This window comes from Haliaeetus leucocephalus, unplaced genomic scaffold (genome assembly GCF_000737465.1).
Source record: "Haliaeetus leucocephalus isolate CR32 unplaced genomic scaffold, Haliaeetus_leucocephalus-4.0 Scaffold184, whole genome shotgun sequence".
In the NCBI taxonomy this organism is placed as follows: domain Eukaryota; kingdom Metazoa; phylum Chordata; class Aves; order Accipitriformes; family Accipitridae; genus Haliaeetus; species Haliaeetus leucocephalus.
The window spans coordinates 3,435,602-3,448,674 of record NW_010972620.1 but is presented as its reverse complement, the minus strand read 5'-3'; the positions used below and the strand labels follow the sequence as shown (position 1 = coordinate 3,448,674).

Genomic DNA, 13,073 nt, shown 5'->3' with positions numbered 1-13,073 from the left:
CACCTCTTCACACTAGTACAATTGAAAGAGATGAAAGAATGTGGAAGGGAATTGAGTAGTCTTAGTAACTAACATCAGATTCACAAAGAGAATTCCTGATTATTGGAAGTCTAAGTAGAGAAAAACAAGTACTTTGTAAAGGCAGTTCATTAGTATGGACACTCAAGCTTAATGGAACAAGAAGAAGCAAAAATAAGAATGGAAAATGGAGGACTATTTGGAAGGAAGGCAATGCAAGATAGTGTAGGAAAAAGCCAGGAATCCTATATATTCCACTGTCATTATATTGAATGCTTGTCCAGACAAGACAGAACAAACAAAAATCAACTCAAAAGTTCACACATCCGGACACAAGCCTTACAGAGGTTTAGGTAAGTCCCTCTCATCTCTGATGCTTCCCCTTTGGGGGGATAATACCTTCTATTTCTGAACCTCACACATTGTTAAATCCCATTCCCACAACTGGCTTTTTCCCCCCTCACCTTTTAAGACAGGGGTCATAAAACCCAGTGCCCCACCTGTTAGAAACAAGGTGCAGTTTGCCACTGATTACCTACCCTTTCCAGTCTTTGCACCCAAGCTTGCAGCAAGCTTTTGATGAACTAATCCTAAGCAGGAACCACGCTTTTTATTATTGCCGCCTTTTCTATTCTTTATGAAAATCAATGTTTGCTTATGGCTGCTTCAGAGTCTCAAGTGTATGGTGTCTAATGGTATTGCTTTAAAGTTTTATATTTTATCTTTATAACTTAGGATAATTATTTATAGTTGCAAATCATAATGTAGCAGCATTATGGGAAACAGAATGCTGGATTGCATTGCAAAGGGAAGAGCAGATTCAGGGTTTATTATATTATATTATAGAAGGCACTTCAGAGGCTACGGAAGAAAGAAACTCAAATTGTAGCAGTTCTCAGAAGCTGGGATAGTACAAAACAGATTTCATTCACAACACACTCTTGTATCATCATCACTGTATATATAGCCATTAAAGTATAATTGGAATATAGAAAATCAGGAAATGAGAGAACTGAAGCTAAGTTTTTCACATGTGATCAAAAAGCATATGGGAAAAAATAGAGGGGGAAAAGGTCAGCAGTTAAATAGAAAACAGAAGACTCAATGTAATTTCTGCTTTTAAAAAACAGATGGGAGATTTAGCAAAATTGCAGTGAGGGAATTCTAATGTCCTGCTGAAGGTTTGTTTCTCCTTCATTACATTACAAAAACTTTTTGAAAATACATAAATGAAAACTAGCTCCTAATCACATCCTGGAAATATGAAGCCAGCATGGTGCTTTATACAGCACGTCAGCTTTTAATGAAAATATTGTGAAGAACAATGCACAGAATTGCTCTGAATTTTGCCTCTTGTCTCAAAGAACCATCCTGACATTGGAAAACTCCAAGCAGAGGGGATCACTCGCCACATCTTCTTCTCCCTGGCTTCATTTCTGCTATTTCTTCCTGCCATGACTAGTGATGAGGAAGGGCTGCTGTAGTAACTCTTCAGTATCTGAAGGTTTATTGTCATTGAGCCCATCTTCCAGGAGCTGACATTGCTGGGAAATGGACTTTATGAGAATTTCTGGACTGTATCTTTCACTTGGTTTCTACCTTTTACTTTCATATCCATATAGTAGCATAAGTCCTGTGCAACAGGAAATGAGTGAGAGATTTTACTTTGTTGTATAAAAAGGTGGTGTGCACATCAGGCTCAGATTTATGCCAAATCTCATGCCAAGAGAGGAATATTTCACAGCCCCTGCAACTCTTGTGGATGTAGTTCCTAAAAGGAGAAACAGTGAACCTGAATTTGGTGTGTCAGGAGGATCTTTCTCAGGTTTTTCCAGTTAAATCCTCTAGATGCAAAGCAGCATCTAGAGGAATATTTTAAATGGCAGAAGTTATAGTTTGGTAATCTTCGTACCAGAACAGTTCTTTTAAAATTTTTAATGGGATTGATAAATGAGACAATGAGTGCTACTTGTTGGAGTGTGAGCACACATAGAGCTAGGTAACAAGCTGTGACTATCTCCTGTCAGTTTTCTAGTTTTTCCTCTCCAAACTAGGAAGCATGCCTAGGGCATATAATATATTTTCAGTGATATGCAGTCATAGTATTACTATCTCGCAGTTTCAGGCATTTGCTCTACCTGCATATGTCACACAAACAGAAATGGTTCTCTGCTACTATAATTTTACTGATATTTATCTATATTGACTGTGCAGGACCAAGTGTATGTAATCAATTATGAACACACAGTGTTTGAAAAGGAACCCTATTTCCATACATTTCAACAGTAACCAGGTCTAAGTGTGTCATTTTGCCTGTTAAAGTCATAATATAGTGTTTTCAGTGTAACATAGAAGATTCAGTAAAGGATAAATGAGTAGCTGTATAGCTTGTCTGTATATACTGGAATCTCATTCAGAATTATTCCCTTTCAGTGCTGACCAGGATTCTGGTAGGGCCATTTGTATAAAATGTTTGGGTTTTTAAATGTTTTTTTATAGTTTGAGCTTTTCAGCCTTTTTCCAAGCTTTTCTGCTAGAATTAATAAAAATCAGTATTCTGCATAAGCTGATACTAGTTTTGCTGATGGAGCCACCCTAATACTGTCAGCAGGGCATTTGTGTCTTCTTTTTTTTATTATTTTTTCCTTTGGCATTAGTAGCTACTGAAACTACAAATACCCTTATGTTAGGGATCCTAAGGACACTGCAGTTGTCACTTTAGTAATATTTCAAAATATGGTTCAAAATTCTGGGCACGCTTTCTGTCCTGTTGACTTCATTCTGTGTTACATTCCCAAGATCGTTTATTTTGTCAGAGTGACTGCTGGCTATGTAGCTGGGGATGTACTGAATGTCTAATTGTGGAAATCAGCAGAATACTGAAAAACTGGCATTGTTATTTGGCCAGAACCAAATTACAAGCCAAACAGTGGTTAGAGCGATGATATATTGCAGCAGTATGTTGGAAATGGAAAACAAGTCCAGTACTTCATCAACCTTGGAAAGCAAAACTTACAAGTGAGAATGCATTATGGGAAAGCACTGCAGTTATCATGCCTACTTCTGATTAAGCTGCAATCCTATTGAATTTCTGGTGAACAATAATCATTCGTTTGTATGAACATATTCATCACTTTCTGGTTTAGATAAAATTTTTGACAGTGGAAGAAAAACCCAGCACCTGCAAAATAAAGGTGCAAGAGTGAGAAACAGCATCTTTGAGGATTATTGCTCTGATCTTCTTCCTTAAAAGTAAATGATAATGTAAGTAGTGTTGTTTTATCTCCAGTGGGGGCAGAATTGTCCCCTCTTGGGCCCTTAAACCTATTGTCTTTAAAGTTGTGTGTTTTGTCTTAAGGAGGAGACTAGTAAAGCTGCAAATCTGACAATATATGTTATGACCCAGATGGAACATTAGAGAGGTATTCAAAAAACTGAATTTCACCTGGTGAGGTTAATCACCCCAGATTTCCTCTACAGACAGAGAGAGATCTGCTTTAAATCACCCCCTGCAAGCAAGGCCCCTTCGGAGGGAGGCAGACCCCAGTGAATACCTCTGCCTTTGCTCCTCCTAACTGTTCTCCTGATGGCTCAGTTGCGTTCGAACCTTCTGTTTCCCAGATACTCATACACATATATATGCACGCACACACACGTGCAGATACTCCGATTACTTAATTAGATGAAATGATAGTTTAGCACTGTATTAATGGAGGGTCGATCACACTGTTTATATGGATGATAAATCTCTGTCGCACAGGTGTTCATCCTACTCATGATGTTTAGCAAGGCTTTAGCTTTCATTGCAGTGGTTAGAGTCCAACTGCATGAATGGATTTGGGTAAAAAGCTTGTAACTCAAGCTCACGGTTTTTTAGAGTTTTCATATCTTCATTTTTCTCTGGTTGGCATGCATGATCCCAGTAAAAGGAGATTGCTGAAGACGGAGACAAAGAGTAAAATAATGCTGTACAAGTAACCTCAATTTACTGGTCTGGAGGAGGCTTTTGCAATCCAAATGTGTCTGATTACTATAGAGAAGTTCATAAACTAACCCCAACAGGGTCACAGCTGTGATACTGACTTCTAAACAAAACCAATTATAATTTTGTTGGTATTAACACAGGTATTTCTAAAAGTAAGTGAAAAGAGTGCTTCTTCAGTACTCCAACTAGATTTTTTTCTCTTCTACAGAAATAGGTTTACAAGACCAAATTAGATTCTGGCATGATTAATGCATCTCACCAAATTCTTGCAGAGTAGCAAATTAGTTTATAGTGATTTTCTTGAAAACAAATTAAACAGCTGCACAACATCACAAGAATAGAGATGTTTTTCATAACGTATGGATAAATGATTCAATGCAAAGGAGATGTAATCAAACTGAAAATGTAACCATTTGTGCAAAAAAAAATAATTCAAATGTTTCGAATATTGCTGTCCATTATAGAAACCTGTGTAATTACTTGCATTTTGACACATGATGTGTAATATGCAGTGGGAGAGAATCAAGGAATTAATCTGCATGAGGTTTGCACATATTCAAAGCAGATTATTCCTTTTTAGGTATTTTTAATACCCATTGGTTAAAAACTAAAATGCTTCTTTTGCTAATAACTTAAAATAAGTTATTTTGTCAATTACAGGTGATTTGCCATTCATGTACTTGATTGATAGCTTTCTGAAAATGTTATGTATCCTATAAATTTTCTTTTTACCCCCTAAAAATGTAAACATATTTTGCTACCGATACACCTGTTTGAGTCTCCATAACTTTTATTCAAGAAATGCAGGGTAGAGAAAGTCTGATCACATGCATAATTATTCATGCAGTAACTACTTGTTGCTTCTTTTTTTAATGTAAAGGGGGAAAAAAATTGCACACAAAAATCTGCCATCATTTTGTATAAAATAAGCCATGCTGAGAAAGACAATGGAACAGTTAGGCGCACTGTCAGATTTCTGTAATCACCATTTGTGGTCCAAGGTCCAAAAATTACAATAATGGACTGAAATAATAGTCTAACAATAGATCACTTGTCTGTAACTACTGCCAAGGTAAAACTTCTTAGATAAAAACATCAAGATGCTTTAATTCTCTTAGCTCTGCTATTCTGTGGGAAGAATATATTTCTTGACTAAATGTGATGCCTGCTTTATTAATTGAAATTTATTACTGATAAGTATTGCAGCTTTAGGAGCTATTACTAAACTAGTCTAAATGTAACCATTTCCCAAGTCTATTGTAATATCTAAAGTGAGTGAATAAGAGGTTTTGAGAAGAAAGTTTTATCTTCAGACTCAGCAGTCAAGTAGAATTCTTTTTTCATTATTTTTTATAGTCTTTGGAGTCAGTCATATTGCTAATATCGCTGGACAGATCCGTGACAAGCTTTGCCAGCGAGCCCCAAGGAGTAGGGTCCAAGAAATAGATAATATACCTAGTAATGTTGTTTAACCATCATAGCTTAAGGTGTGCTTTACTCTTCAAATGTAAAGATTTTTTTGGCAAAGCAAGGTGTCAGAAATCTTGGGAAAGTATCTGTAGTTCCATTTCTTCCTCTATTTGTAGAACTGTATTTGACTTTAACAGAAGTCTGTATTCCATACACCTAGATTTGGGTTACTCTTCACCAACAGGTTGGGTCACAGACCAGTTTTATGTAGTTCATTTTTCATTCCCACAACATTTTACATTTCTTCATATTAGTTCGTATTCCACTGGTTTCCCTTGAGCATGTCTTAATGCCACTATTACTTACACTTATAGTCCCTCCGATCTTGCCCAAGTATTCTTTGACTGTCATTCCTTTGCTTCCTCACCACCAGTAGTGCCTAGTCTTGCTGAATTCTGTTGCTGCAGCCTCTCCAAAACTCCATCTTCCCTCTGCATCACCAAAACAATAGCCCTTGCCCAGGATCTCTGCCGCTTGCTTCCGAATTACTGCCACCTTGAACAACTATTGTCTTAACCACATTTACTTCAGATCTTTTTCTTGACTATTTCTTTTTATTGCAGAAGTCATTTCTAGTAGCTCCATGCACTCTCTTTTTCTAATGCCTCAAATATCATTATTCATCTTCAAGACCCGCCATGATTTACTGTTCTTCGCCTAACATCTCTTATGCAGTTTCAGATGAGAGGTCCTCTCCCAGCTCAGGTCAGCCATTATCTCAGTCTTCCTCTCCCACTTGTTAAGTAAGTGCCTTTCTGTTTCCATCTGTGCTGCTTTCCCTGGGCAAGGTGCACAGGTTGGGTTGGTGTACAGGTCTGCTGATACAGTCCAGCTAAATGCAATAATCTCATGTTACCTCCTTTTAAAAGTAATCAGTGAAGGACCAGCTGAGGGAACTGGGTTTGTTTAATCTGGAGAAAAGGAGGCTGAGGGGAGACCTTGTCGCTCTCTACAACTACCTGAAAGGAGGTTGTAGTGAGGTGGGGGTCAGTCTGTTCTCTCAATTAACAAGCAATAGGACAAGAGGAAATGGCCTCAAGTTGCGGCAGGGGAGGTTTAGATTGGATATTAGGAGAAATTTCTTCACCAAAAGGGTTATCAAGCATTGGAACAGGCTGCCCAGGGAAGTACTTGAGTCACCATCCCTGGAGGTATTTAAAAGACGTGTAAATGTGGCACTTAGGGACATGGTTTAGTGGTGGACTTGGTAGTGTTAGGTTAATGGTTGTACTCGATGATCTTAAGCATCTTTTCCAAGCTAAATGATTCTATGATTCTTGTGTTCCAGGACGGCTTGAGTTGAAAAAAGAGCGTGGGAGGCAAAAGCTTCAGTTAATCAACATTAGATTGCACCAGTCCCACCACCATAGTGTCTCCGACTCCTCACTAGGTCCCCTTCGTCAGTACGGTGTTTGTTTGCCCTGCTGAACGGACAAGAGCTATCCCAAACTGCCAGAGAGACCAAACAGCCCATGCTATCTCTTAGCCACTGGAAGGCTGGATAGTTTAAAGGCACCAGATGTTGTACAGACCTGGATTACAGACTAAACTACAGATATCTCACACGGAAAGGGAAGGGGAAACTGCCTGACTGTACACAAAAAAAATCACTACTGACCCCTTGGAGCACAAATATTTCACACAAATATGTAGGGCCATTTCCTTTTCAAAATGAGAAAAATTGGGAAAGGCTGAACATTGCGTAAAAGATCCTTTATTGTATAGTCTGCATTTCCCACAAACTGACAGCAAGTAATTTATAAGTCTATTCTGGGAATAAGAGTTTCCTAGCCCCTTATAGATAGCTGTTATTACTAAATACCAAGGGTATAGTACAAAGGATCACGACATCTCCTCTCTACTAGTGTGTGGCTATTTAATTCCACACTATCATTATTTAGTTTATTATTGTTATGGTTTAAGCTCTGTCTCATATTTTACTTATTTAATTAAGTTACATGCATAAGAAAAGGAAAACATACCTCCTGGACTCGGCTGTCTTCCCATCTAGCAAAAATTATCACTGAAAAAAATGATGGGGTTACTTGCCCGAAGTAATTTCCTAGTTAGTTTAGTTTGTTTAATATATCTTTCTCATGGTAAGAGTGGTGTCAGCTTAAAATACACATCCATGCACCAAACAGGAAGAGAAGCCCATAAAAAGACTTTGTGATTCTGAGGGGCTGTCAGCTTGTCCTTTTAAAAAAATTCTAATTCAAATAAAAAAACATTCAATATGACAGGTTATGAAGATTCTTATTCTTCTTGGCAGTTGCCTATGATTGTTTTTTCTCTATGACTAAGTCCGTGATCTCTGGATATCGTCTAGGCACACCTGCCAGATCGGGACCCTCAGATACTCATGAAGGATTTGACTACTTTCTGACTTTGAAATGAACTTAGCTCTGTTGTGAGATAGAGTCATTCCTCTAGGCATGTACAGTCTTGAACTTCAGATGACTCTTAATTTTTCTCCTGGAAAGTAAGCACTTGAGTATCAGGTTTGTATGTGGTTAGGAGAAGGTTTTGTGGATCATGCCTTTGAATCCCAGATTTTGTTCTGGTTCCATTTTATGTACCTTTTGGATATCTCCTGACATGACTTGATCTACAGCACACAAGTGTGCAGCACAAACAACCTTCTGGCCTTTTCAGTCGTGAAAGTTAATCATGAGTTAGTCTACTTGGAGAAAGTTTGAGTGAGAAAACAGGAAAAGTGTAGGAAGTACCAGACAATCTTGAAAATTCTATCAAACAACTAAACTGAATAAGAATATTCCTAGCACAATGTCTCACAGAAAGTGAGAGATTTTTTTCAGTGGGTACTCAGAAACACTCGCCTAGTGACAACATTCTTGAAAGCTATGTTCCTCCGCCATTATAGACACTATAGCTAACTTGTATGTTTCCTATGAAGAATAAATGTATGCAGTCCTGGTATGCATCCATAAAGGTTATGGCGAATGTGATCTGCTTCATCAAATTAAGAAACAGATAATACAAAACTGCATTATTAACAAGGTGGGTTTGTATATAAATGTCATTTATACACACATACTGTACATTGCGTATTTACAAAACTTTTCTTTATCAACCTGAAATAATGATAACTGATAGAACTCATTAAAATTCCCTATAATAATAACTGGTAGTTTTATTGATGAGCATGAAATTGTCTTCACTGGCTTCACTGTGTGTTATGGTCATGTCCATGAGGCACTAGAGTCTGTAATTCTCATCACTTAGTAAGTCTTCAAACTGTTTAGATCCATTTGTACAGATATTCATGGACATTGCATCTTGTACAATGGAAAGACTTCAAATAACAGATCCTTTATGATAAAAGGACTCTGCCCACTATTAGGTGACCATGTACAGTAACACGTCTTTAAAGAATCAAGAAATGGAAATAACACAAAGACTGCTGGGTCCTGAAGGGTGAAGCTATTACTTTAACAGTACAGCGTTTACCCAGTCTTTTCTGTTTAAGTCTCTCTGTATGGCAGCTGTCATTTTATTTTCATTGCTTAAGGTCACCTTAAGCAATGACTATAATTTTGGTTAAAACGTCAAACAAATCTAATTGATCTACCCGAGTTGTAGTTATTTTATTGTCTTCAACTTTCTGAATGTTCTGATTGTGCATAACAATGAAAACGTGTGGAATTTAATCAAATGAAGACATCTATCCAAATGTTATCTCTGAATAATACATATTTAAATTGAAAAAAACATTTCCAGTTACCTGCCTAACCATGAATCTGAGGTCATTCTTTGTTCCCTTACTTTTAACAAAGGGGATAGTAAGAACTCAATGCATTTCTCATTAAAATGAACAATAGAGGAGGAAAAAAGATTTTAAATATGCACGTCAGCATGTAAGACTAACTTTTTCAGTGTAAGGGTTTTTTCTACTTTGAGAGATAGTGTAGCCTTACATCAGTTCAAATGTAGCTGTATACAATCAGAGGAAAAATGTTTAAACATCCCAGCATGGGTATTTCCATTTAAATCTGATTACAGTGAAATAAAACTGTAGCTATTAAAGGTTTAGAAGAACTACAAATACAAGCAGTAAAAGAAGACAGTTAGTAAATGAGGTAGTAAAACATTTCAGCAGGGCAAACAGTTTATAGCACTCAGCCTTCCTGTAGCAGACTGTGCTATTCACTACAGACTCGTGCATTGTTCCCTGAACTGCACTTAAACCTGCAATTAACCTTTCACGCCTAATGAAGCTGTTTTGCTGCAAAATTAAAATATATAGTACTGCCTGTTTTTACAGAGACTGGGAGGAGAGCATCTCAAAATGAATGACTTTTTCAGATGCTTTTGTTCAAATGCAGAATTAAAGTGCTGTTTGTATATAAATCGGGAATGCGCTTTTCAAGGCAATCTCTTTTGATGTGCTGTATTTTATTCCTGTACTTATTAATTGTTTTGCATAATTGTAAAAAAAAACAACAAAAAATTCACACACCAGTAATTTTATGATTAGACACTTACTTGCTGAGAATAAACTATTACCATTTAACTTCCATTAGGAAAGACAATAGTTCTGCTAAAGATAACCAAGTTCATATTGCTTTCTCCGGTATTTTTCTCATTGTGGATGCAATTATCTCTTACAAAAATATACTTTCCACTTATGTATTTGTCTGGGCTCACTTCTTAATGATCTTCCCATACATATCCTTAAAACAAGCTAGAGGTTGATTTAGCTGCATAGAACTAGGTCAGGTTATTTCTATAACATTTAGTAGAAAAACAAACTAAACTTACAAATAGGTCCGGTTCTGCAGCTAGGCTTGAAATTCCAGAAATTAGACTATTAGAGGTGACCCACTGATCCTCCATGTGGGGTGCTTACTGATTCCACTGTTCCTTTCTGCCTCCCTACTCAAGAGTCAGAAGCAACCAAAGCCCATGTACTGGTTTGGAAAACACTAGTTTGGATGGTAGGTAGGACATTGAAATGGCAGCATTTGGGGAAGATGGGTAACAGTAATAACTTATGAACTGAGGAAACAGATATAGAGCACTATAGGATTTACAATTCCAACTTCAATGACTATAAATGTATTCACAGTTGTTGTTTAGATACAAAATGTGTAAAATACAGGGAATGTTTTGGTTTTTTTCTTTTAATGAATATTTAAGCCACAGCATTTTTATCAAATCTTCTGTTGTATTTTGATGTAAATTCTGCTTGCTTGCAGTGCCTGTGCATCAGCTTGACTTGGTAAATGAATTCCTTTAGACTGCCAGTCTGAAATAATGAATTGTTCCCCCAGTTAATTGTATTGCTTTGATAACAAGGAACTATGCTGGGCGTAGAGAACATAATAAATGAATTTCATCAGATGATTTGTTTGACGTTTTGAAAAATGATCTTCTGTAGTGACCCGATTTTAATGGAACTCTAACAGCATGCCAGTATATCCCAGTATGCAGCATTAGATTTGAAGGAAATAGTTCTTCCTTTCTGTTAATTGTTATGTAAACTGAGGTTAGCATTATACATGCAAGTATATTTTAAAATATCTTTAAAAAATGGAAAATCTGTTTTCCTAATAATATTCACTCCATTTAGCATACTCCCTAAGCCTAGCTCTTAAAGACAGGATCACATGTAAGCGACCATCAAAATGTTATTTAGGTTTTATCCTTGAATTTGCTAATACCACATACTGCTGATATTTTAAAGGTGCCTCAAAGATTTCAAAAATTTAATTTATCAAAGTCCAATTTAAGGCATCACTAGTTCATGCCGGGAAATAAATGTGTATGTGAGAAAAATGACTTGAAATGTAGCAATGATAATTGTACTTAGCATTTTACAGTATAGTGCTGTACATTTTCAAAAAGCTGTATGCACATTAATTAATTCTTGCAACATTTTTGTGAAGTAAGAAAGGTGGTGTTACAGTGTGCAATAGCATAGATTTTTTCAGGATACTGGAAACCAGAACCGAATCTGACAGTACATCATACACTAAGAAAGAAGCCTGTAGAAACACTTGTGAGAAATATTTTGTGCAGTTTCTTAGTAGATAAGTGCTGTAATGAGGGAACACCTGAAAAATATTGCAAAATGGGATTCTGTAATAGGTAAACCGAGTTTGATATTGGCCTGAGTTAAAAAATAGAGACTGCCTGTTAAACATGATGAAAAGTATTTTCAAGGTTTCCTTGTGGAGTAGTACTGCTATTGGTTAGAGATTGAGATGTATTGGGCAGTATGGAGAACCAGCACCATCTTTACCTACATTATGGGTCTATATAGACATGCTTTTGCAGATATAAGTGTAATGCTTTTATTGCAGTTGTGGTGTAGTAGAACATATGAATGATGTAAAAACTCCAAATCCATTTCATTGCAATATCACCTGTGTGAATTTAAAAATTCAGAACCACCATATATTAAGTGTGTTGTCAACCACAGCATTTCAGCAGAAGTCAGTAATTTCTAGCGCGCATGCAGTAAAAAGCAAATCAAAGAGTAAATTCTTAAACTACTCATTTCCTAAGCATGGCTGTCCCTGCCCTCTGTAATACCCTGTTAAGATTATAACAGGTCATGAAATATCAACAACTTAACCAGAATCTGAAAAAGAAGAGTTTTGGTAAGTTGACAACATTTAGAATTTATCCAGGCCAACAGCATCACAGTTCACTGTCTGTTCACAAATCCATGCATTCTGGAAACATATTTTCTATCTTTTTGTTCATGGTAAATACTAACTTCTTCATATTCCCAAATTAGGGAGGCATTGCAAAGGGAAATATTCAAGAATACAATTTTGTCTTAACTGTGGTCTCCATTTCTCCTTTATTTTCTGATTTGATAGTTTCATCCATTTCTAAATGCAATGCACAAACATTTAATAAGAGAAAATCCATGTCAGAGAGCTGCTGGTCCACCATAACCATAACCAAGAAAATGGTGATAAAGAGAGGTGATGCTAAGATCACAAAACAAATCAATGAGAGACTTAAATGGAACTCAGTTCTCCTGATTTCCAGTCTAGTGTCTTAACTGCACTTTTTTTCTTCCTCTGTTTCTTCACTGTTACCAGGTAGCATTTTAAAAAGTGAGAACTTGTTATCTATGTCTGAAATAAAACTGATCACTTCTGGGAAAGTACAAAAACTTGACATGAAACTAACCATCACACTGCTCTGGAACTCTTCTCAGGAAAGCTGGGCATTAAATTTTGTTTTTCCTTTATTTATCTTACAGGTCTTGCAATTGCAAGTGCACTGATAGACATTTCACAACAGAAGCCTGCGGACTGTAAAGATAAGAGTTCAGGAGTCAGAAATCGAAAACATCATCTTTCAACACGTCAAGGAACTTGTGTCTGAGATTCAAAAACTACAGTTGTATATTCTGTAATGTTTTCTTTTTAAATGGCTTCCATTGAAAGCTATACTACAGCCTCAGTTTTTATGGAGGCAAATCTATGAATGAACATATGAAGTACTGAGCTCTGTTGTAGTCACACAGCCTACTATACCCCAAAGCAGAACAAACTTATGGTAGGTATGAGTATGTTTGATGAGCTTTAATATAAAGAGTGGATCCTGATATCAACAA

At 36.6% G+C, this 13,073-nt stretch overlaps 1 protein-coding gene across 1 annotated transcript in view; it reads left to right on the top strand.

The window, feature by feature from the left end:
- ATRNL1 (attractin-like 1) overlaps positions 1-12,841 on the top strand; it is a 536,085-nt gene extending 523,244 nt beyond the window's left edge. The window contains exon 29 of the mRNA XM_010564713.1: positions 12,717-12,841. Coding sequence (XP_010563015.1) covers positions 12,717-12,841 — 125 coding nt within the window. The remainder of the gene's footprint in view (positions 1-12,716) is intronic.
- The last annotated feature ends 232 nt before the right edge of the window (positions 12,842-13,073 follow it).